Source organism: Marmota monax, unplaced genomic scaffold (genome assembly GCF_021218885.2).
Source record: "Marmota monax isolate L192 unplaced genomic scaffold, Marmota_monax_Labrador192_F-V1.1 WCK01_AAM20220418_F8-fsc00013, whole genome shotgun sequence".
NCBI lineage: Eukaryota > Metazoa > Chordata > Mammalia > Rodentia > Sciuridae > Marmota > Marmota monax.
Window position 1 is genome coordinate 9078495 of NW_026692202.1, and position 26251 is coordinate 9104745.

General features: G+C 32.1%; 1 protein-coding gene across 3 annotated transcripts in view; it reads left to right on the forward strand.

Moving 5' to 3' along the window:
- Ascc3 (activating signal cointegrator 1 complex subunit 3) overlaps positions 1-26251 on the forward strand; it is a 382235-nt gene that overhangs the window by 285089 nt on the left and 70895 nt on the right. For all 3 annotated transcript variants that reach the window (XM_046430755.2, XM_046430758.2, XM_058575411.1), the window contains exons 34-36: positions 571-696; positions 9447-9558; positions 9779-9913. In XM_046430755.2, coding sequence (XP_046286711.1) covers positions 571-696; positions 9447-9558; positions 9779-9913 — 373 coding nt within the window. The remainder of the gene's footprint in view (positions 1-570; positions 697-9446; positions 9559-9778; positions 9914-26251) is intronic.

A 26251-nucleotide genomic window follows, 5' to 3' on the forward strand; every position in this document is an offset into this window, starting at 1 on the left:
TGGTCTTACCCTCTCTCTTGACTCTTCTTCTGAAAGTTACTAGTTTACTTCCTGTCAGCCTATGTTTATTTTCCATCTAGTAATTTATTTCCCTAGAATGACTTGTAGCAGTAAGTGCCTCCTATTGCATACCTACAATATGACTACTAGTAATGGCTTTCAACAAGTTATTATTACTTAGTTTATTCTAGGAAAATATCATGTTATTGTAGTATTTTTGTGAGACTCTGTCTCTCTGGCCCACTTCTTATTCACATTCAAATAAAAAATAACATACTTTTTGAAAAGAAAACAAGCATAAATTTTTATGTGCTAGTTAATAATACAAGTTCCTAAGCTCATAATACTAAGTGATTTTTGTGGTGAAAGGACATTGTAAATGTCCCCCAAATCCCCACAAAATAATTTGGAAAGAATTACTCACAAATTATACAATACACAAAATATATAAATTACACAAAACACATTTGTATCTTAGAATGTAAAATCTGAATCTAGACTATTTGAGATAAATTAAGTGTACTTTGTTTAATGGTCATACTTATTTTCCATGCCTTATCCACTATGCAGCTTATTAGGAGTGCTATCTGACCATTTAAATGCAGAGATCGCTGGTGGTACAATAACATCTAAGCAAGATGCAATGGACTATATCACCTGGACTTACTTTTTCCGACGTCTTATCATGAACCCCAGGTAAGTGCAGGGCTTTTTTGAAAAGAAATTATCTTTTTGTTTTACACTGGAACAAGATGTATTTGAAATTAATAAACTCTAAAATTGAATACATACAAAAAAAGTTAGAACTTTGGACTTTGTAGGTCTATGGATTTGTCCAAAAAAGTCAGATTTGTCCAAAAATTCTGATGTAATCGCATTGTATTATATCAAAAATCAATTGGTTATGTGTTTTTGATAACTTCACTTATTTTAATTATCTTAAAGATATTTTGAAGAGTTTGCTGTTTAGTTGGGAGTCAATACATCTGAAGCCCTTTGGAAATGTGTGAAACTATGGTAGTGAAAAAATTAGGGATGGGGTTGTGGCTCAGTGATAGAGCACTTACCTTGCATGTGTGAGGCATTGGGTTCAATCCCCAGCACCCACATAAAACAACTAAACAAAATAAAGGTATTGTGTTCATCTACAACTAAAAATATTTTTAAAAATTTAAATTGGGGAGTGGTAGATAATTTTTATTCTTGACAGTATGTTATATCTTCATTTAGCCCCTGCTATTATCTAATATCATGCTAAACGCTTAGATGTAAAGATAAGTATAACATCCCGTATCTTCAAGTACTGATGGTATAGTATGAAAAAACACATATATGGAACAGGAGTAGTAATAGGTAGAAAGCATTCAGACAGAAAAATACTGTCAGAGCAAAAAAGTCTCAGGGATTGAGTCAAGTATTTAGAAAATATGAAAAAGATTGATGTACCTTAAGGAATATAGAGATTGTCTTGACAAGAAAGTGTGCGAAGACCAGAGGGTAAAGGATCTGTTGACTGTGTATATCTGATCCTATTGGAATCCTAATGGAATGACCCATTAGAAGTTCTTAAACATGGATTGATGTCACCAATTTAGTTTTTATTTCAATACCTATGATACTATAGTAGGGAATCCAATGGAATGGGGAGAAAATATACCAGTTAGGAAGTTATTTAATGATAAGATGAGAACTTTAACATGCAGAGGCAGTGAAGTAAAGGTGGAATTTGAGGGATGTGCTGAAGTAAGAAAAAGAAAATTAAAAAAACATTGCAAGGCCTTCAATAGAGAGACCCTAAGATATGATGCTCCACTCTGCTTTTGATGAAGTTACAGTTTTATTTTTTCACCATCCTTTTGACTACTGCCATATGAACTTCCCACCGTCATTTCAAATGTACCATGTATAAAACTGACTTAATGATAAAATCATCAAAATCCTCCACTAATCCAACTTTATTACTTTTGATAATATTATCACTGTATCTGTTTGCCCTAACTTCACACTCCAGACTTGCATTTTAATTTTCACTCTCCCTTGCAGTTCTCCAACTGCTTAACCTGCTTTTAGTCTATCCCTAATCTAGTCTCATTTGTAAACCATTAAATAGTATTGATCAGAAATTAAATGAATTATACAAGAGTTGGAAGCCAGATGAGGTTAGTTTTCTTTAAAATTAGATAATAAGAAGGAAATTGCCCAGTGTTTACATTTTTTTTCAACCATGAGAGTGAAATGAGTCAAGAGCACAGTTGGAAACACCATTCAGAATAGGGGTCCCACAGAGAAAGAACTGGAGTAGGCATCACTCCTGTTGCTCTAGTTAGAAACTGTCTTCTATGTAATAATACTTTGGGTAATAAACAGTAGTAATTAAGAGCAGAACAACGAGCTCAGGGAAGAGACTTATCACAGTAGACAAAGGATGAAATTTTGAGAGGAAATTATACTAAGCTTCTGTTCCAGGGAATTTCTTGAGTTTTGGCATTTGTATGTCTCCTGCTTACTCATGTTTGTAATCAGTGTAGTCCATGTAAATAAACAAATATTCCTTGGTTCACATTGCCTCCCCTACTTGATATCTGATAGACATCTAAGGAAATTTGGTATTGACAGTATGTTATATCTTCATTTAGTAATGACTTTGCTTAGAGTACTTAGTACATGTGGCAGCTGCTTTTCCTGTCCTCCTACTGCCCATAGGAGGATCAGATGTCCTACCACCGCCACCAAAGGGTTACAATCAATTGAGGGAGACATTAACTCACATACTTCTAAGTAAGAGGTTTCTCTCACTGGTGCTCTTGTGATCACTCTTCTTCGTGCCTACAGTATCTAACCCATCTAGCCCTGGCAGTCTTAAAAGTCCAGTCATACATTGATAAATGCAGCTTGAATTGATTTCCAGGAGGTGAAAGTTTATCTACTCTTGATCATCCATATCATATATATTGGTTCCCTTTAGTAGCTGCCTATGCATATTTTGAGATACCCCTAAAAAAGAATATGCAGTACTCATGTAAATTTTATTTATAAAAAATTACTATAAAAAAAGACCACACAAAGCATCTCAACTTATTTCAAAGTTTAGAGATCAATGCATTCTCAGTACAAAATGTAACAAAATTGAATATCCCCTATGCTAAATGCTTAGGAACAGAAATATTTGGATTTCAGATTTTGGGAGGTTTCGGAATATCTATTTACATATACATAAATGAGATATCTTGGGAATGTGATTCGAGTCTAAACACAAATTCATTTATGTGTCTTAAACTTTATATACATGCTGAAGGTAAGGTTATTCAGTATGTTTAGTATGCCTGCATTTTGACTGTTACCTTATCACATAAGGTGAGGTGTGGAATTTTCCTCTTGTGACTTTGTATCATTGGTCAAAATATTTTATATTTTGAAGCATTGCAGATTAGGTTTGTTCAATCTGTAAAACCAGAAATAGACAATAAAAAGAATGATAAACAAATTCTAACTATTTGAGATTTTAAAATATTTATTCCAGTGAAAGTTAAAATCAAATAAAAGACTAGAGCTATTAAAAAAAAAAAATAAGTGTTCCATAGCAAACAAAGCTCCTGGATTCAAACAAAAGCACAGTTCCAAGGAATATTTAGACCTTTAAAGACCTAAAAAATAAAATGATTAAGCATTCATCTCAAAAGAAACTATATGAACAACAGTAGCAGAGCATAAATATAGGAATTTATAAACATAAAATGAAATTAATAAATCAGGAAACAATAATTCTCACTAGCAATTATTATTGAGTGTCTACTGTATTTGAGATGTTATTTCAAGAGCTTAACTCATTTAGTACTGTATGATCTCCCTTCTATATATGAAGTAACTGAAGTAAATGAAAAGTAAGCAACTTTCTCACAATAACACAGCTCATGAGTAGCAGAAGCAATACTGGCATTCCATCACATTTGCTGTCACTGGGCTCATTATCAGGTCCAGAGCTCAATCATTCACTCCCTGTCCACTTCTCTTCCAGTGCTATGCTGAAAAGTTTCTTGATTTAAACCATATGGTACTAATTTTCAGTGTATGACAATCATGTTCATTTGATGCTATCTCCCAAACCATAAATGGTCAGTTTTAATGTGTATACCTTCACATGGAGATAAAAATGGAAAACTGGGCCTAAAATAAGTTTAACAATTTACATATTTTACCTAATAAGCTGTAATCAAATTTTGCTACTTTCTTTCTAATTGACTTTTTAAAAAATTGCCATAAACTTTTGTATGTGGAATTCTAAGTTTCTTTTTCTCCATTTTAATTGACAAATAATATCTATATTTATGGGATAAATGTGAGATATTTCAATACATGCATACATTGTAAAATGTTTTCTGCATATAAGTGAGGTTATGCAATATTTGTCTCAGTCCCTGACTTATTTCTATTAGCATAATATCCTCTATATTCATTTCATGTTGTTGCAAAAGCAAGTATTTTGTTCTTTTTTTATGGCTGAATATATTACATTGTATATATACCACATTTTTTAATCCATTTATCTGTCAATGAACATTTGGATTGTTTCCATAATTTTGCTATTATGGATATAATAATAGCTACAATGAATATGGGGAGTTCCATATACTGATTTCAGTTTCTTTGGGTATATAACCAGTAGTAGGATTGTTGGATCATATAGTAAATCTATTTTTAGTTTTGTTAGGATCCTACATACTGTTTTTCAAAATGTCTTTAGTAATTTAAATTTCTACCAGTATTGCACAAAGGTTCACTTCACATACTCATGACTGCCTCTTAATTATATTTTTTCATTACTGTGTATGTTAAAATCTTCTTTCCACAAAGCTGCAAGCAAACAAAGGCACAGGAGTTGAGAAAATTGGTAAATTTTTTCTACTTATTTTTCAGATCTACTTAAAGTATTACAAAGGCTAACATCAGTGTCTCAAATGAAAGGCTTGTATTCTGTGTAGTTTTAATTTTTCCTTAATACTCCCTATCATCCAGTGACATAAATTGAGATTTGACCTTTCTTGGGTGGGAAGAGAATATATGCAAGCTCATCTGCCTGCATATGTGTAACAGACAAGTTTATTTAATCATTGAAAAGGAATGCTGTTTTCAAAATATGGTCACACATAGATAAATAAAGATGACCTGATGTTCCAGCCCCTGTCAGTTGTACTGTAAAGCCCCCATCATACCACATCCAAAGTAAAACTTCTGTTGGTGAAGATTTTGCCCATTGTTCCTCAGCTGCTCATGATTTCTGTTTATATTCCTATGCGTGTGTGTATTTTATATATATATGTGTGTGTGTAGTGTGTGCAAATACATACCTATGTACATATAAGGATATAAATTTTGCATAAATATGTGTGCACACACATACATATATACATTTGCTTGTTCAAATGTATATAAACAGATGTGCTGCTTTCATAAAGTATAATATATTCCAAGTTGAGTTCTGGATTCAATTTGTATTTTCAGTTTTAGTCTTCGTTTTTCCCTTGAGAACGCTTTTAAATATTTCTAGGGCAAATTTTTGTGATAGTTTCAGCTGTCCCTGCAACCACTTTCATTATTTGTGTCATTATTACTGCTGCATAATCTGAACATAAAAAAACATGGTGCTGTAACAAATGACTTCTCAGTACTGACAGTTATAGCAGCAGCATTTCAATACTGATGAAAAATTTCCCAGCGAGATATCTGGCCAGGTTTACATAAACCAAACAGGAAATGGCTGCCACTATTCACATTAAATCCAAACTGTTTGGTGTAACTTTTGCTATGTTTTACATTACTATAAAATCTCTTTCATTCCCAGTTGATGAAATTTCATCTGTATTAAGGTTGAAAAAAGATAACTTTGAGATTTCATGTCTGGTGTTCTTGTTTGTCCTTTAATAATATCTTGTAAAGATAATTTTTGAAAAGTTGTTCTAGTTTTCGATTGTTTAAATTTTATGAACTTTGTAAATTTTTATGACAGGGAGAGGTTTGTTATGACTTTGTCCCAATGGACTGCTAATAGAAGTTAGCCTGTCTAGCCCATGTGCTAGATGCTGTCAGTATCAAACTGCCTTTGACTTTCACACCTCTCAGGGGACTAGTAATTGTTGTGTTCAAACAGCCTGTAATTGTGATCCCGCTGGCTTTCTCAGTACGCTTCTGGCTATTAGAATCATTAAACAACTCAGCACCTGTTAACAGCATTGTAAATATTCAACCCTGCTTGTGTGCAGGTTGAGTCCAATATACAGAAATCTTACAGAGCTCAGTCTCATAAATTAGAGCTTCTGACAAGTCAATTATTGTGAAACTGGGTTTCTCTGTGAAATAAATGAAATAGCATGCTGACAAAAAGGTAGGCTGTTTATAGCAAAGGGAAGATAATGACTTGATGATTCAAAGCACTGGGCATGAAACTACATTGTATCCTTTATCTGTAATTAAACAGTTGCATAAATTTTCTGTTTAAACAACCTGTAAATTATAAATTTTATACTGTGGAGAATACAACATGAAAACAGACCTTTTTACTTAGCTGTTGTATGCTTTTTCAAGTTGGTAAAGGGATTATTGAAATGAGTGATAAGTAATATTTTAAGATAAATGCTTATACTTGTTCAGGCTAGAAATTGTATAATAGCTGAAAAGTTCATTCAACAAAAGTAAAGGCCATATTGTGCTGTAAATACAGATCATATAAATCTAAACTCCGTTCTTTACTCACACAAAAGTGTCCAAGTATATGAACTCTAAAGTGTCGAATATATGAACTCTCAAAAATCTATGTGTATCCTAAAAAATAATTTAATTTAAATTTAGTTTTATTATTTTACTATGATTGCAAATTATATAGCTAATTAAGATGTAACATTTTAATTTTAAAGGATTTAAAAATTTTAAGTGACCTTAGCCTTCATTTCAAATGCTAGTAAAGAATATTTGGAAAAGATCAGTGAAGTTCAGTTACCTGAATTGAATTTTGCACCACTTCTTGTAAATTCATTAGGATTTTGGTGAGCAAATTTGGGAATAAAATTTTTAAATGAATATCAATGATTTTTATGCTTTTCTATTCAAATAACTATTAAATTTTAATAAGCTAGATTATTAGTAATATTTTAATAAGGTCATCAGATAGTATGTTATAGAGAGACATAATTTTAGTTGGCTTTTCTTTGTTTTGCCAAATTATGTTTAAATGTTTACACTAACTGTATTATCTAGGTGAAAGCTATTATTGATCATTTAAAAAAAAAAACAGAAAAAGTCTCCTAATAGACTTAAACAAACTTTAGAATATTAACCCATCCAAATGCATTTTGTAAGTACAATGAATAAAATAGCATTAAATAAAACATAGTGAATTAAATAAATATTAAAAAGAACTATAATTTTTAAGGAAACTTTTTATTATTAATGGGTTTAACTATTATTAGTAAGCATACCAAGTTTATTTATTCAAGCATAAAATGGCAAAGTTGGCATTCCAGTTATATCTGTGGTAGACTACAATAATCAGCATCATCCATGAGTTTTTTTTTCAAATAACTTAATAAATTTATAAACAAAATGAAATTTTATTTTTTGATAATATTATTTTTTATAATTTTAACTGCATGAAAAATTAGATTCTTATGCTACAAGTGGTACTACTTATACATTATCTTGGGCAAATTTTTACTGGTGTTTTCAATTTAGAATACCTTTATCAACTATATATTAGTCTAGACAGCTACAAATAGTATTGGAAAATTTATAGGCTCAGTGAGCCAAAAGAATGTGATGTATGAAGTCTACACTTATATTGCAGAAAGTTTGACTGTAAAGTTCACTTCCTGGGGGAAAAAAAAGAAAGGGAAAAAATATCTTTGATAATTTAGAATGACTTTGAGAATCTGTCTCTTTTATGAGACTATAAAGATCCAAAATTTTTATTTTTACCTCTGAAGCAGAAAACTAAATACTTCAGCTTAGTGATTTTCCAGGGCAAAGGAAATATTTTCTACCTTTTTTCTAATGCTGGTGTTTGTGTTTCACTTTGATATATGCCTAGTTGGGCATAATTTAAACATTTTGTTTAGATTAATGATAGCACTGGGTTTAGTACTTCATTGATAAACACTGCTTTATTTCAGTTCATGACAAGAGGATTTGTTTAGGAAAAGCAATAATTTTTCCACAGACTAAAAGTAACTACTCCTTTTTTCTGAAAAGTTGTTTTACCAAGTAAATTCTATTATCTTATTTATCCTTATTCAGTGAAGATTCTTGAATTTAGAATACTTAGCATTTGAACTAACTTCTCTTTGTAATGGAAATATATCCTGACATGATTTCAGACCTACTTCAATGTAATTTTCATCCTGTACTGTCTTTAAGTCTGTTTCTTTGGAGAAAGGAAAACAAAATCCCCAAAATAGTCATCTGTTCAGATTTTCTATACCTCAGGTATGTTTTCTTTTCGGCTTCTACCATGTGAGATTGCTTAGCACCCTTTTTCACTTTCTGGTCCTATACAGATGTAAAACTGCCGTCATGGATTTTAATGATTGGAACCTGATCTAAGGTTCTAAGACCACTTTCTCCTTCTACTTCTCTATTTACATGAGGACAGGGGAGGTAGGGTATATAAATTCTCCATGCCTACTAGGGTACAGGGTTCATCCAGTAAGAATTAGAAAACTGCCATGACAATGGGTCCTTCACCTTTTGGATCATTTCCCAGGCCCAGATTCTTAGTGATTTGTCAAGAACCTCTCTCTCTGAGTTGTAGGGAAGAGTATTCAGATGAATTGTATGTCCTTAGGATTTTTATTTAGAAAATATATAGAGCTGTGTATATGTATTTTCTATATGTTACAACTTAAAAAGTTTTATTTTTAGCTTGATGATGTCCCTTCTAGTTGTTAGGATTACAGTTGTTCATTATGCACTAGGGGAACAGTAACTGACTGCATTACCTAGAATAACTATCACCCATATCACTATTCTATTTTGTAAAATTATTGAGATTAGTTCATATAGTAAAAGGGAACAAGATTTATATATTTACATATATAAATACATTTACATATATTTCGTGTTTCCAGCTTTCTAAATTCAGGGCATAATTTTGGTGTACAGGATTAAACTGACACAATGCTAGTTATAACATGGGAAACAATTTCTCTTTAAATGTGATGCAGGATTTTATCTCCTCATCTTATATATTTTTAATGTATTACCATTTTCATCATTGTCAACAAAGCTTCACATGAGACCTTTGATTTGTAAATCAGGAATGATAATTACAGTTGCTTTATTTCTCTGATTTACTGTAAATGTAATTTGTGTTTTTGAAATTCTGAAGAGATCATAAAACTAAGGTGATATTTTTGGTAGAAAATACCTTGATACTAATAATAACCTTGCTTGTTTTCTAGCTACTACAATTTAGGTGATGTGAGCCATGATTCTGTAAACAAGTTTCTGTCCCATCTGATTGAAAAGTCCCTGGTTGAGTTGGAACTTTCCTACTGTATTGAAATTGGAGAGGTACGACTTGGTTATATATATATATATATATATATATATATATATATATATTATATATTCTAATTGCATAGCTTTTCAAAAATAGGGCTTTGGGTTCTAGTACTGCCAAATTTGTACCAAAACTTTTGCATTAGCAGCCTGCAGTATGAATTATTAGTTTTATGAAGATATGTAATTCCATTGTACTTTTTACTAATGTCATTTTTATCCTTTGGAACAGGATAATCGGAGCATTGAGCCTCTCACATATGGCCGAATTGCCTCCTATTACTATTTGAAGCACCAAACCGTTAAAATGTTCAAGGACCGTTTGAAACCTGAATGCACTATTGAAGAATTGCTGTCAATTCTGAGTGTGAGTTTCATGATATTATTGTATTGTTTCTGTATATTTCAGACTTTCTCTTTTAATTTGTCCTGAGTTTTTGCCATCCAGTTCTTGAAATTTGACAGAAAATGTTCATGAAGTCCTTCCTTCTGTCAAACAAGGCTACTACAAAGTTTCCTGTTTAGACCAATTTCCCCATACATAAAGGTGATTCCATAATTAATTTATTATTCAAACTTGGATCCTTCTATCAGTGGAAGGGCATTATTAATATTTAAGCCAGAATTAAAGGTAGAAGCTGGACTTTCCTGAGCAAGCCTTTGACATTGTAGCCTCTTTGAATTCAAAACTTTTCCTATTGCTTCTTTTGGATAGTTGCTGTTGAATACTTAACTATGATGTTATTGAAGTTTCTTTACTTAAAGATCTGCATGATTTAAGTCTTCTTAGAATTAATGCCAAGAGAGCTGTTTAAACCCTACTTCCAACCCCACCAAGTCCCTTTCCAAAAAGAAAAAAGAAGTTTCATATGGTAAAAACTATCCTATGACCATTTTTACATTTTTGCTTAGAAGCTAAACAATAGATTTAATATGGAAGTTAACGTTTTTATTACAACTCTTCTCCACCTACCTTTCTACATAGCATACACTTTATTTATCTATTTATTATTTTTTACTTTGTTGAACTGAAGTGTGTTAATTTGCCATTAAACTTTGTTGACATATTAGTCAAAGGGTGTGTGTGTGTGTGTGTGTGTGTGTGTGTGTTTTCATTATTTTATTCTTCAGGTGTACTGGTGCTTTTTAAAAAAAAAAGTTAACCCCATTCGAGTATAACATTTTTAAGGTGTTTCTCATCTAAATTCACTGATTCTTTGGTAGTTTGCTTATTAAATTTTTTTCCTTTCTCTCCTATTGCTTTGTTATTCATAATGAACGTTGATATCCCACTCACAGATTTTTAATTTCTCAATTCTTTCCCTCTAAGAAACTTCTGTATAGATTTTATGCCTACCATAAGGCCTGGAATATTATAATGAATCAGAACATGTTTATTAATGAATCAGTTGATGGATGGAAAGATGGATGAATTGATGCTGTATAAATTAGATGTTTGCTGTGTGTAGAAAAGAATATGATTTTAAATATATGATGCAGCTATCAAAAACATTGGTCTTTGAGAAATTAAAAGTTTATTTCTGAGAGTATTTAAAAATGTGGTGAATTTTTTTAGATTCCCTAAGGATGAGATTGTGTTGTCTCCTAGACAAAGATTCATAAAAATCGGATTTCTCTGGTGAGAAGACTATTAGAAAACTGCCATGACAATGGATTTAGAATGTTGTTAATGATTTTGGGTGTACATTTTAATTTACTCTCTCAGATTTGAGAATATAATTTTTATTTCATATTGTCTTAGTCCATTTTGTATTGCTATAACAAATACCCAAGTCAACCCATTTTGGTCATAATGGCCATTTTGTCTCATGATTTTGGGACTAAAATTTCCATACTAACATGGCAAATGCAGCACATATTTGAAGTATATGCAAGACCTGTGAGGGATATATGTAGAAGAGACCAAGCACATGGAATGACCACACATTATAGACACCTTTTCTTAAAATAACTTACCAGGTCCTGTGAAAACTATCCCACTTCTATAATACAGGCATTAATCCCCACCAAGACTGGTACTCCATGATCTCCTCCCATCAGGTCCCACTTCTTAAGGTCTCAACACATTTTATACTATTACATTATTTTAAAATATGTCACAGATTAATTTAACCAGTTGCTACCCTATTGTGCTAAAGAAGAAACAGAAGTGATTCCTTCACTCTATTTTTTAAGATTTTTTTTTAAATTCTTATTTTTAGTTGTTTATGGACCTTTTTTTTTATTTATTGATATGTGGTGCTGAGAATCAAACCCAGTGCCTCAAGCATGCTAGGCAAGTGCTCTGCCGCTGAGAAACAACCCAGCCCCTTCACTCTATTTTTGATGCACCTTATTTAACTTCTTTCTATTCTGCCTCTTTACTACCCTAACTAGTCTCTACTGAATCCTCTTCTACTTGTTCTATTTCAAGATTGATTAGTTTCCTAAAATGAGTAAAAACTGATGGTATTTTTCTGTGTCTGGCTTGTATGACTTAATATAATGACCTCCAGTTCCATCCATGTTGCTACAAATAGCAGGATTTCATTCTTTTTATGGTGGAATAGCATTCCATGGTATACAATTCCATTGTATGCCATTGTGTACCACATTTTCTTTATCCATTTATCCACTGAAGGGTATCTGGGTTGATTTCATATTTTGGCTATTGTGAACAGTACTACAGAAAACATGAGAGTGGACAAATCTTCTTGGTATAATGATTTCATCATCTTTAGGTATACACATGGTAGTGGAATTGCTGGATCATTTGGTAATTCTGTTTTAAGTTTTTTAGGACTATGCTTACTGTTTTTTCAATAATGGCTATGCTAATTTATATTATAACCAACAATGTGTAAGAGTTTCCCTTTTCTGCATTTTTTTCAGCATTTATTTTTTGTCTTTTCTATATTAAACACACAACTTCTTTTTAAGTAGAGATATAATTATTTTAACTTTATAATATTTATCAGATGCTACCTTTTCTTTCAAAAATTAAAGAAAGGATTTAACCAGGTCACCTTATCATATACTTTCTTTCAGTGTTTTGGGCACTGCAAGCTTCTATTTTTAAGCATTCCATAGCAGAAAGTACATAGACAGGTTTGGTAAAAATTCCATATAGATCCATTCATACCTCATCATATACATTTTTTTCTCTTATAAAACCTCTTTTGAGGCTTCTGTTTTCACTTTTCTTTCCTTGAAGTTAAACTCTTTCTGTCTTGCATTTTTTGATACTATGTTTTTTCCTCTATCAGTAGGATGGGTGGAATCAATCTAGTAGTTTCCAGAGTGGTATTATATTAATATCATGCTATTGACCAGTCAGAGGTGACAGCAACAGGTAGAGTCTGAGTTTACAGATAAAACTGAATTCTTCCAGATATAAGGATTTAATAATCAAGTTCTTAGCAAAAAGCGATTTTTCTAAAGAAATTACTTAAGAGTATGTTGAAGCTGATTTATTCTTTATATGTTATTTCCATTTTTTCATATTAAATATCTTGGCCACCCTCTTACCCACAAACAGTATAATGATTCATAAAAAAATATTATTTCATATCTTCACTGTGTAAGTCACTTTCTGAGGTTAGGGTATAGAACAGTTAATATTATTGACAAGCTTCCTATATAAATGTGTGTTTGTATGTGTGTGTGTTTCTATATACTAATACATAGAAAAACTGTGAGTCATGGTGATAAACCATGGAAGGCACTTGTGTATTGCTGATGACTCCAGTCATCAGCTCACTGTGATGCTCTAAGAATTGCAGTATAATGTTGCTCATAATTTAAAAAGAATATCTAAAAACAAAGCAAGGTGTAGTATTCTGTCCTTCATGTTGATCTTCTCTTTACAGAGTAGATTTACTATATATATTTCTGTTAGTCTCACATTAAATAGACCTCAAGAAGAAAATCTGAATGGCCCAAAGTGAGCTACTCGAATGATAGAAGACGTTTGAGTAGAGCCCTTTTAGTCTGAACAACAAAGGCTTTGAGGCAGTATAACCAAAATTAAAATAATGAGTCATTTGAATAGAGGCCTCTTTGTGTCTTGAACACAAATAACAAAAAGTGTGACTTTTTCACAGTTGATGGGTGGTTCTATCTGATTCTCAGAGAACTTAATATTTCAATTGATGAATATAGGCCAAAAATGTATTTTAAAAGGGTTGGAATAAATTTATTGAAACCTGCTAAAGAACCAAAAAGGAAATTGTGTTAGCCCCATTGTTATGAGATTCATTTCTCTGAAGACCAAAGAAGGCATAGATCCATATTGGACCTTCTTGGTCTTTGCATGGTTTATTCTCTTGGCCCTCTAGGTACTTAGGAATCTTTTTTATTCTCCAGAATATTATGAACTTTTTTTTCTTTTTGGCAAGTTGTTGTACTTTCGGGTACTAATTCTGGCTGATTGTTACTTTATTATATGAAAATCTTTATTCCAGCCAACATTGAAAATGAATAGACTTCGGCTAATACATTTTTTCTCTTGTAAAACCTCTTTTGAGGCTTCTGTTTTCACTTTTCTTTCCTTGAAGTTAAACTCTTTCTGTCTTGCATTTTTTGATACCATTATCTTTAAGTGATAGTAAAATATTCTATTCTAGGTATAAGGCCAAAGATCATACTGGGACTATTTCTTTTCTTTCTCTTTATTAATTGCATTCTACAGTTGTAACCCACTTAGTTAAATCTTGTCTTTCCAAAACATCCATTAAAAAATAATTTTTATTGAGCACCTGTCATGTTCCAGAAATTTTATATACATTATTTATAAGCATCAAACAACCCTTCATGGTAAGTGTTAACATACAGATAATGAGGTTGAATTATAATAAAATGAAGGTATTTTGTGTCATATAGAAAGATACATGTTAGATTTTTTTCTCCTATACCTACCCTTCTTTTTCTCCTTGATATATCTTATCTGTGACTCAATTCTAAGCATATATGCTTTTAAAAAATAAAGAATGGAAGTTGCTTTTAAAATTTATACCTAGAATCATAGGTATTAAAAGCAGATATTAATTACCTGAAAAAATAATTATTTCAGCATTCTTTATTGGAGACATATATTTTACATTTTAAACGATCTGATGCTATTTTGAAAAGGCTAGGTATTCTGAAAGAACCCTTGCCAAGTTTTTTTCAACACCATGCATTAATAAGCTTCATAATGAAGGCAGCTGCTTCACACCTCTATTGTTAACCAGTGACATTACATCTGTCTGGCTCCATTGATGCCCTCCTCCTACTTATTGAAGCATTTAGCAGTTTTGGCAACAGGGATTATATGGCTTGGAGTTAGTAGTCTAATTAGATATAAGTGAAAATCCTGAGGGAAAAGAACATTTAAAAAGTAATTTGAAGAATCTCTTAATGATGTTGGCACTGAAAGCCCAAGTCTAGAGTAGAAAGTATTTGTCATCATGGCAAATCAGGACTTGATATGTTCAGAAAACTTTTAGAAAGCAACCTATTTTAAAACAGTAATAGAAATAAAAAGCTTTCAAAGCCAGAGAAAATCTTCTTTGGACATATTTTTCAGAGTATGATTGCTATAGTAATAATAATTTGGAAAGAAAGTAAAATATGCCCCAAGTATATTTATGTCTCCAAAATTTTCAATAGTTTTTATCTGTTACTGGTCTTATGACTAGACAGAAACATGAGATTATACTTATATATCAAACGTGGGATTATAGTTATATATCAAATGTACAATTTGAAAAGCTGTGAAATTCTTGTTTTCCAATAAAGACTTATTTTATTGACTAAAAGAATGGATTTCATGTGTTAATGTAAAACAGAAAAATTCCAAATTTAGAAGAGTATCAGAGCAACATGATTTTTATGTATCAATAAATTTCCAATTTGACAGTACTGCTTTCTCTAAAAATATATTGATTCTTTGCTATGCCCATGTATATTACATTTTTAATAATGTGACATACTTAATGCTTGAATTTTGTAATGTTTAGGGCAAAACTACAAACTTTTTGATTGCAAACTGAACAAATACATTTCTCAAACATGAGATTGAGAAAATAAACGAGATTTTTTTTTAAAGAGAGAAATTTAAAACTAAATAAAAAGAACAAGCCAGTTATAAATAGTACTGGTAGGGGACCCAGCATGTAAAATTAAAGAGTTCATTAAAGGAAAAATGAAAGAAAGGAAAGGTTAACTGAGTAACAGTGAACACCACCAACCTCATGGCCTTCCATTTCCAAATAACCCCATGACAATCACAGAATCCCATCTGCTACTTTGAGGGAGGAAACCTGATGGGATATTTTCCAGGGCTTGTGAGAAGAGCTTCTCTAACCCTCAGGCTGGGGAGCTGCCTGGCATCTTTTGGAGAAGCACAGATGGCAAATATCTTGAAAAAAAAAAAAATTATCTTTGCTCTTGGTCCCTTTCCTTTGAGACCTTTCTTATTCTCTGTTATTCCTTAGTTTCTCCCAGCATTCTGTACTTACAGTGTTCCTGATAAAAGGCCTTAATCTCAAGTAAGTCTGTTGTGATTTAGAAGAAGACACTAAAGGTTTTTAAACTCTTATGTTTTGATGAGCATAAAATGTGTTTGTGATACTACTTTGAATTTGCACTGTTACATCTTTGTTTCTTTTTTCTTTTCCTAATTACTCTTGGTGTCCTAAGTGATCATCAGCATTCTACATGTTGGTGATTAAATAGGATTGTTAATTTAAAAATGAGCTTAAATATAAAAGTATAAATAGACTTACTGTTTCTTCACTGTCACATAGTTTACCTTTTTTACTTAAAAAAGTATTGCCTAAAATGACACAGAATGGAAAAATAATTTTAAAAACAAAATGCCAACTGTATTCCCAACAGTGAATTAGTATCTCACAGAAACTTAAATATCTTCTTTCCCTTTAATAGTGTGTACTTTTTTCTTTTTTGAATATTATTTTTCCCTTTTATCTAAATTTATAAAGCAAAGTACATAAAAAGTATACACCCATAATCTTCTCAGCCTAAACTGTAAAAAATAGTTTGTCACAGTTCATTAAGATTTGCTAACGGTTCTATCCAGTACTAATATTTAAGGCACTTGGAAAATACCAAATAAATAGAAGACATATTCATATTTTTCAAGAATAATCATCCTAGAGCCCAAGAAACCTAGTGATCACAAAGGAGCAGAATTGTGTTTGTCTCCATGCTGTTGCTGCTTGATACTGCTTCACATGTGCCTGGAAGTATTTCGTCCTGCTTACAGCATTTAAGGCAAAAGACTTGTTCACGTTGTCCTCTCTCCAGTAGTTAGTTACAAGCCTGGCAGGGATGAATCCACAAATACCTGGGAGTCATATAAGAACTTTTACAGAGGGAACCACTGTTTAGACATTTCTAAGTTACAAATATCTTGAATGGTTTTATATGATTTAAGTTATAAAACTATACTAGTTTTCTTTCTAGGGAAGGAACAGTATCATGAATAATTTGGCAAAATAAGTCACTATTTATTTGCTTATTTTTACACAGATTATTGAGGAGTGAGCACTTATCAAACTGTTCACTCATTGAAAGTGTATAATCTATTGGTTTTTAGTATGTTCACAGAATTGTCACTACAGTCAATTGTAGAATAGTCTCATCACCCAAGAAAGAAACATAAATAACAGTCATTCCCAGTTTCTCTCTTCTCATTGTCTCCTCACCAGCCCTAAGCAATCTACTTTCTACCTCTCTATATTTGTCTATTCTAGACTTATTTTTCCTCTTATCTAATTGTAATGAGCTCTCTTTTGACCAACAATTCCCTTTCTCCCACCCTTAATCATCCAAGTCTCTGATAACCATCATTCTACTCTGTCCTTTTAAGTGAGATCTCCTGGCTTATTTCATTTAACATAATGTTCTCCAGCTTTATCCACATTGTTACAAATGACAAAATTTCCTTATTTTTTAAGGATGAATAGTAGCCCTATGTGTATATCCCACATTTTCTTTATCTATCATTGATGGCCTCCTAGGTTGAGTCCATGTCTTCGCCATTGTGGATAGTGCTGCAATAAATATGAGAATGAAGATATCTCTTTGACATACTGATTTCATTTTCTTTGACTATCTGCCAAGTAGTGAGAGTGCCGATTATAAATATAGTAATTGTGTTTTTAATATTTTGAGGAAATTACATATTATTTTCCATAATGACTGTACTAATTTACATCCTATAATGTGTAAATTGGTTTTATTTTCAGATAATTTGCTATTGGTGTATAGAATGCTTTGAGTTTTATATGTCAATGTTTATTTTGAAACTTTACCTGACTGGTTAGTTAGATCTAACAATTTTTGCTGGAATCACTAGAGCTTTCGATTTATAAAGGTCATATCAACTTCAATTTAGATGTCTTTTATTTCTTTCTCTTGCTTAATTTATCTGGCCAGGACTTCAGCATTATGTTTAATAGAAGTGGCAAAAGTGGGCATTCTTTTTTGGGAATATTCTTATTTATCATTAGTAGTTAACTCTCTGCTTAGCTTAATGTTATTATCTTTTAGAATTGTCTATTATTTCTGTTTAGCTTAATGTTATAACTATTTAGAATTGTCAGTAAATAACTATATTGGGAAAATAAAAATTATTTTGTACTGAAAATAAGAGTATGATCTTGCTGAGAATAAAATCTGTCCCAATTTAACCATTTCTTAGTCTACTTTGGATAAGCAAAGCATTGTTAGATTTTTTTAAATACATGAGTCACAAGGACACTAACAATGAACACTAACAATGAATAAAACATTTTAAAATCTAATTTTCACATGCTGGATATTGGTTTCTGATTAAAGTAATTCTGATTTTGTCCCAACATTTAATTATACTAAAATTAATTTTTAGGGTATCTTCAGTCCAGCTGGTGGAGCAGTTCAGAAATCCAAGTTACCTCCTTCCATCATTAATAATAGTGATTATAACTGTTTCAAAAGGTCATGCTGGTTCATGTCTTAAAAAAACATATATTACCAATAAAAATAATATTAGGATATATTGCAATTATAAAACCTAATATCCTGCCATTTAGTCTCAGAAAGCAGCTGACCGTAACATCTTTTCAAACCCTGAATCAGTTTCACCAATCCTATAATTTATTATTTTGAAAAGAATTTTAAGGGGCTGGGGTTGTGGCTTAGCGGTAGAGCGCTTGCCTCGCATGTACAAGGCCCTGGTTCGATCCTCAGTACCACATAAAAATGAAATAAAGGTACTGTGTCCAACTACAACTAAAAAATAAATATTTTTTAAAAAAAGAATTTTAAAAGGGAAAAATAATCACAGAAATACCCCTTGATGCTTAGGGAAAGATAACCTTTTATGTTAAATAGAATGCCAGGCTTTTTCTTTTTTTTTTTCTCACCTTTATTGCATTCATTTACTTTTTTTTTTATGCAGTGCTGAGGATCAAACCCAGGGCCCCAAGAATGCTAGGCAAGCACCCTACCGCTGAGCCACAATCCTAGCCCCCAGGCTTTTTCTTTATGTAACAATGTAGATAAGTATAACACAATTGTTTTTTACAAAACTAATAACAGTTGGAGACAAAAGTTTTGTGAATTCTTTTTTATATATTTAAAAACAAGACATTATGTTTAGTCATATTCTTTACTATTGCTTTATATGTATTATTATTTTTATAATTTATAATTATATTTTTATAATTTTTACCACAACTACCCTTCATTTGTTTCTTATTCTCAGCTAGATTTCCTTACACTTAATAAATAATGGTGACTTCTTCATAGGATGGTTAAAGAAGGTTTTTCTGAAAATATGGTATTAGATGAAAGAACTGAATGATATAAAGGAGCAAGTCATGAGAAAGCCCTGTTAAAGAGATTACAGGCACAGGGAAAGTAAATATAAAGGAAGCAGGGAACTACTTGGCACTTTGAGACAGTAGCAGAAAACCCAGTCTGCTTGAGATTAGAGTGAGCACTGGGAAGTCATGATAGGCACAGCCAAGGCCATCTAGGACCACCATCAGTAGTTTGGGTTTTATCCTGTGTGTTGAAGGAAACTGGAGAGATTTTAATCAGACGAATGATGTGATATTCATACTGAAAAAGCCTCTCTGTCTTAGTAGAAAACTGGCTATTATAAAAGTATAGTTCAGAGAAGATGGTGGCTTGAGTAGAATGTTCAGAAGTTGAAATGGTTTACAGTAATCAGTCTCAGGAAGTTTTAAAGATAGAACCAACAAGAATTAATAATAGATTAATTGTAAGTAAAGAAAATAAACAATACGGTGCTTAGGTTTGAACCAGAACAACTCAGTGAGAAAGAATACTATTTATCAAGGTTGAGAACACTGGGTGAAAACAGAGAATATGTTTATTTGGGGGAAGTCTGATGGCAGCCATATGGATAATATTTAGTATTTCAAAGTCACAGTGTTGGTTGAAATGGCCTGGGCAGTAAGTGTTAATGAGTGATCTGAAGACTGAGTTTTGGGAAGTCTAGCATGTAGAGGTTGGGGAGAGGGAGGAGAGGAGGTACATCCACAAACAAAAATGAATGCAGAAAGATGAATGAGAAGGAAGAGTTCCAGAAGAGTGCATTTTCCTGAAAGCCAAGTGGGAAAAAGTACCTCAAGAAGTGGATGAGAATTAACTGAGTTAAAGATACATGGTGTATAGTTAGATGAGTGCTGTGATTAACCATTCAACTAGATGTCTTTAATGGGTAAATTCAGTGGAGTGGTAGAAACAAAATGTTTATTGGAGAAGACTCAAGAGAGAAGGAAAGAAAGTAGAGACAGTAAAATCAGCTAATCTTACATGGAGCTTTATGAGGACGATAATATGGAATCAATTTTCTTTTATTATTTCTTTTTTGTTTGGCTTTTTTAAGATGTTGCAAAATATTTGTATGCTGACAGAAACAATCCTATAGTGTGTAGGAAAATTATGCAAGAAGGAGCCAAGTCCTGAAGAAGGCAAAAGGAAAAGGAAAATCAATGCATAAATGAAAGAAATGGCCTTACCTAACTACAAGCAGAGACAATTTACCTGTTGAGTAGTGGGATGATGAAGAAATTCTCTTCTGTTCTGATTTTTTCATAAGCTACAAAACTAGGTCATCAGCTGAAACTGAGGTGAACAAAGACTGGTAAAAGTAGGAAGACACCATATTAGTAGACTGATTGAGGTGGCCCTAGTGTGACAGTATTAATATGGCATTTGAATTTTGGAAACATGGGTTCACATCTTAGCATGACCATTTAAACTTCCTTGTATAAATGACAAATCATTTAATTTCTCTAAACCTCGGTTTTCTCATTCATTTAAACAGTGCAGCTATATCTGTCCTGCATTTTTCTAATGAGGCAATTAGACAATTAATATGTAAATGCTTGTAAATCACTATACACATTTAAGAGATTCTTGTTAGAACATATCTGACCTTGATCTACTTATATTTTTTCTTTGTTTGGGTATGTGTTTAGGTTTGGATTTGATGCTGTTTTTTGCTTTTGTTTTGTATTCCAAGTTCTTGTTCTAGGCACCTTTACATTTTCTAGGGATTCAGAGCATTTTGTCTCTCTAGTCAGAAGGGCAACCTGTTTGTACTCACACTAAGAAACTTTTTATTTTTTTGCTAGTGGCTTTGAGGAATAAAGGGGACTACAGGGTTTTATGTCCCTTATAATCTCAAGTAATCTTTGATCTTCAGAGCATCCTTGGTGTTTAATTGTTGCCGTTTTTACCTAAAATATGATAATTTCATCTGATTGATTTTGGTATCTTGATCACAGTGTCTTTTTTAAATTAATTTTATTGTACATATCTAAGGTATACATATTATGTGTATATAATTTGCATATAAAATTACATATAAAAATTATATATATATGTAATTTACGTGGGTATTATAGTAAAACAAATTAACACATCTTTTGTCATACATGGTTATGTTTTCCCTCCAACCCCAATACCTATGGAATTTTCTGAGTTTTCTCTCTGCCCTACTCCCTCATGCTCTTCTCTCTCTCTCCTCAGGTTAATATTTCTCTCAAGGCCATGGTGCTGAGTTTTAGAGTACCACATGCAAGTTTCAAAGTCAGTAAAATTAATCATTTCCAGTGCTATATCTTCCTACCTTCAAATAAAAAAATCAATAAGATTTTTAAATGAGACATTATCCTGATTTTCAGACCAGTGTCTGTATTCCTAAGAGAGCTCATTTGTTTGTATTGGTTGAAAACCATTTAGTAATTAGAAGAAATTATAATGTAATTATGATTAGTAATACTGATCATGGCTGAATGATTACTCCTTCAATGAGATGCTTTGCAAGTGGATTAGCACTTCTTTGAATTAGGCATTTGGACTTTAAACCTATGAGAGAGCTCTATTAGTAAGAAAAATTTTGTTCTGTAGGGGGACTAAGCAGCAATCTGCAAAACAGCCAGGAAGCTATTGGGAACCTGGCTGAGGGGGAAAAAAAAACAAAACAGGCAAATCAAAGTGGCTGTTTTATTAGGCATGTATTCAACCGGAAAAAGTCTCCATATTCAATTGCAGTTAAAGTGCTCTGGTTAACTAATCTAGTTCTTTAGTAGTGCCAACTCTTAAGTGAGGTTTTGGTATTTAATAATTGCTCTTCCTGATTAATTAGATAAATAATAAATTATTTACTATGAACCATATTTAAAATACCTGAAATACCAATTTAAAAATACCTGGGAAAAAAAAACTTAAAGGAAGAAATATTTACTTTGGCTCACAGTTTCAGAGGTTTCAGTTTGTGGTCACTTGGCACATATAGATTAAAAATGAAGGGAGGGAATAAGGCATTCCATGCAAATGGAAGCCAAAAAACAAAAGTGTCAGATAAAAATAGACTTTACATCAAAAACAGGGAAAAAAAGATGAGGAGGGTCATTTTATAATGATAAAGGGATCACATCAACAATAGGAATTAGCAATTCACCAATTATGAACCCAGTATTGAAAAATATATAATAGAGCAATTATTGGTAGACCTAAAGAGAGAAACAGACTCCAATAGAGTAGTAGCTGGGGACTTTGACACCCATTTTGAACAACAGACAGATCATCCAGACAGAAAATCAGCAAAGAAACAGCAGAATTAAATTGTACCAAATGGACTTAACAGACAGAATCTCCCAGCTTCCAAATACACATTTTTCTTATCAGCATATGGAACATTCACGAGGATAGATCATTTGATAGGCCACAAAACACATCTCAACAAAATTTTAAAAATTGAAATATCAAGTATCTTTTCTGACCATAATACAGTGAGGCTAGAAATCAATAGTAGGAAAAGTTTTAGAAACTATAAAAATTTAACAGGTTATTTTGAACAACCAGTGGATTGAGGGAAAAAAATCAAGAAGGAATTTTTATAATTTCTTAAATGCAAATAGAGATACAACATACAAAAACCTATAGGATTTAACAAAACCAGTGCAAAGAGGAAAAGTTACCTCAATCAATGCCCTCACAGTAAAAGCTGCCCAAATTAGTAGGAGGAAAGAAATAATAAAGATCAGAACAGAAATAAATGGAGACTGGAAAACAGCAAAAAAGATCCATGGAATAACAATCTGGTTCTTTGAAAAGATAAATAAAATAGACAAACCCTTAGCTCAACTCAGAAAAAGAGAGAAGACTCAAATAAAAACAGAAATGAAAAGGCAAACATGATAACTGATACCACAGAAATACAAGATATCATTAGGATTATAATAAACCACTATATATGTCAACAAAATTGATTATCTTAAAGACATGAACAAATTCTTAGAGGCATGCACATTCCCAAGACTCAACCATGAAGAATAGAGAACCTGAACAGATCAATAACTAGTAAAGAGATTGGTTGAATTAGTAATAAAAAACCTTTCATCAAGGAAAAGCCCAGGACCAGATGGTGTCACTGTTGACTTTTATCAAACATTTAAAAAGGAACTAATACCAATTCTCCTTAAATTACTGCAAAAAAATTAGAAGCAAAACGAGTTTTTCAAACCCATTGTACAAGGACAGCATTGCCCTAATACCAAAACCATATAAACACAACAGTAAGAAAGACAGTGGGGGTGAAGGAAGGGAGGGAGGAGGGAGGAACCAATAGCCTCATGAGCGTGGATGCAAAATTCCTGAACAACATAATAGCAAACTGAATCCAACATCACATTAAAAAGATTATTCACCATGATCAAGTAGGATTCATCTGAGGGATGCAGGGACAGGTCAGTATACACAAATCAATAAATGTAATACACTATTATCAAGAGAACAAAGGACCAGGACCATAGAGTAATCTCAATTGATGCAGGAATAAAACATGAATCAACATATCTTCATGATAAAAATGCTGAACAAATAAGACATACAAGGAACATACCACAACATTATAAAGGCCATTTATACTAGACCAACAGTTAATATTCTATTGAATGGGGAAAAGCTGAAAGCTTTTAAGATCTGAAACAACACAAGAATGCCCACATTTACCATTTTTATTCAACATAGTGCTAAAAATTTCTAGGCCAGAGGAATTAGACAAGAGAAATAAATAACGGGCATCCAAGTTGAAAAAAAGAAATTAGTTTGTCACTTTTTGCAGATACATGATCTTTTATGTAGAAAACCACAGAAACTTCATAAAAAAATTATCAGAGTATATGAATGAAGCAAAGTTGCAGAATACAAAATCAACATACATAACTCAATACTGTTGCAGTATGCCAATAGAAAATTGTCTAAAGTAGAAACCAAGGAAAGAATTCTATTTACAATAGCTACAAAAAATAAAATAAAATACCTACATATAAATTTAACCAGAAGTGAAAGATCTCTATACTGAAAATTATAAAACATTAATGAAAAAAATTGAAAACAATACAAAAAGGTAGCAAGAAGAATCAATATTTTCTAAGTGTCTATTCCCAAAAACCAATTTATAAATTCAATGCAATGCCTATCAAAATACTAGTCGTATTCTTCATAGAAATAAATAACTCCAAAATTTTTATGAAAACACAAAAATTCCCTGAATAGCCAAAGCCATTTTGAACAACATAAAGCAAAGCAGAAGGCATTATGCTACCAAACTTGAAAATGTGAAATTACTTCAAAGTTGTAAGAGTAAAACAGCATGGAACAGAATAGAGAACCTAGAAGTAAACCAAGACATCTACAGCCAACTTATTTCAACAAAGGTGTTAAGAACACACATTAGGAAAGGATATCCTTTTCAATAAATGGTGCTGAGAAATTGGATATCCACATGCAGAAGGAAGCTAAGACCTCTTTCTCTCATCAGTTACAAAAATCAACTCAAGCTGGGTGGAAAGGTGCACACCGGTAATTCCAGTGGCATAGGAGACTGAGATAGGAGGATTGCAAGTTCAAAGCCAGCCTCAATAAAAAGCGAGGCACTAAGCAATTCAGTGAGACCCTGTCTCTAAATAAAACACAAAAAGGGCTGGTGATGTGGCTTAGTGGTTAAGTACCCCTGGGTTCAATCTCTAGCACCAAAAAAAAAAAAAAAAAAAAAAACTCAAAATGTAGTTAAGTCTCAAATTAAGACCAAAATCTACAAGACTACTAGAAGAAAATATAGTGGAAATAGTTCAGGATATTTGGAATGAAAAAGGAGTTTTTGGACAATACCCCAAAAGCATAGGAAATGAAAATAAAAATACATAAATGGGATTACATAAAACTAAAAAGCTCCGCACAGCAAAGGAAACACTTAACAGAATGCAGAAATACAGAACAATCCTACAGAATGAGATAAAATATGCAGTGTATGCATCTAACAAGAGGTTGATATCCAGAATATATAAGGAAGTCCAAATCACAATTTTTGAAAAAATTGATTAAAAATGGACAGTAAGATCTAAAGAGACATTTCTCAAACAAATTCATATAGATCGTCAACAGGTACGTGTAAAAATGTTCAACATCACTAATCAGGGATTTGCAAATTACATCACAATGAAATAGCACCTCACCCTAGTAAGAATGGCTAATATCAACAACAACAACAACAAAATAGACATAACACATGATGGTGAGGATGTGGAGAAAAGGGGACCCTTGCACCATGTTGGTGAGAATGTAAATTAATACAATCATTATGGAAGATAGTATATAGATTTCTAACATAGAACCATCCATAAAATCCGTCTGTCCCACTATGGAGAATGTTGCCAAAGGAAATGAAATCAGTATGTTGAAGTGACATCTGCACTCCTATATTCATTGAAGCGCTGTTCATAATAGCCAAGAAGTGAAAACCCAATTGTCCACCAACTTATGAATGGATAAAGAAAATGTGATACATTTGCATAATGTAATACTATTCAACCATAAAATGAATAAAATTCTATCATTGTGACAACACCAAAATAAGTATAAATCATTTTATTAAGTGAAATAATAGTCAGGCACAGAAAGACAACTACCACATGATCTCACTCATGTGGAATATTAAGAAGTTATCAAAGAAATTTACACTAGAATGATGGTTACTAGAGGCCAGAGACATGAGGGAAGGTTGACCAATGGGTATTAACTTACAGTTAGATAGGAGCAAGAAGCTCCGGGGTACTACTGCACAATATGGTGACTACAAATAACAGTTATATATTGTATGTTTCAAGAAACTGGAAAA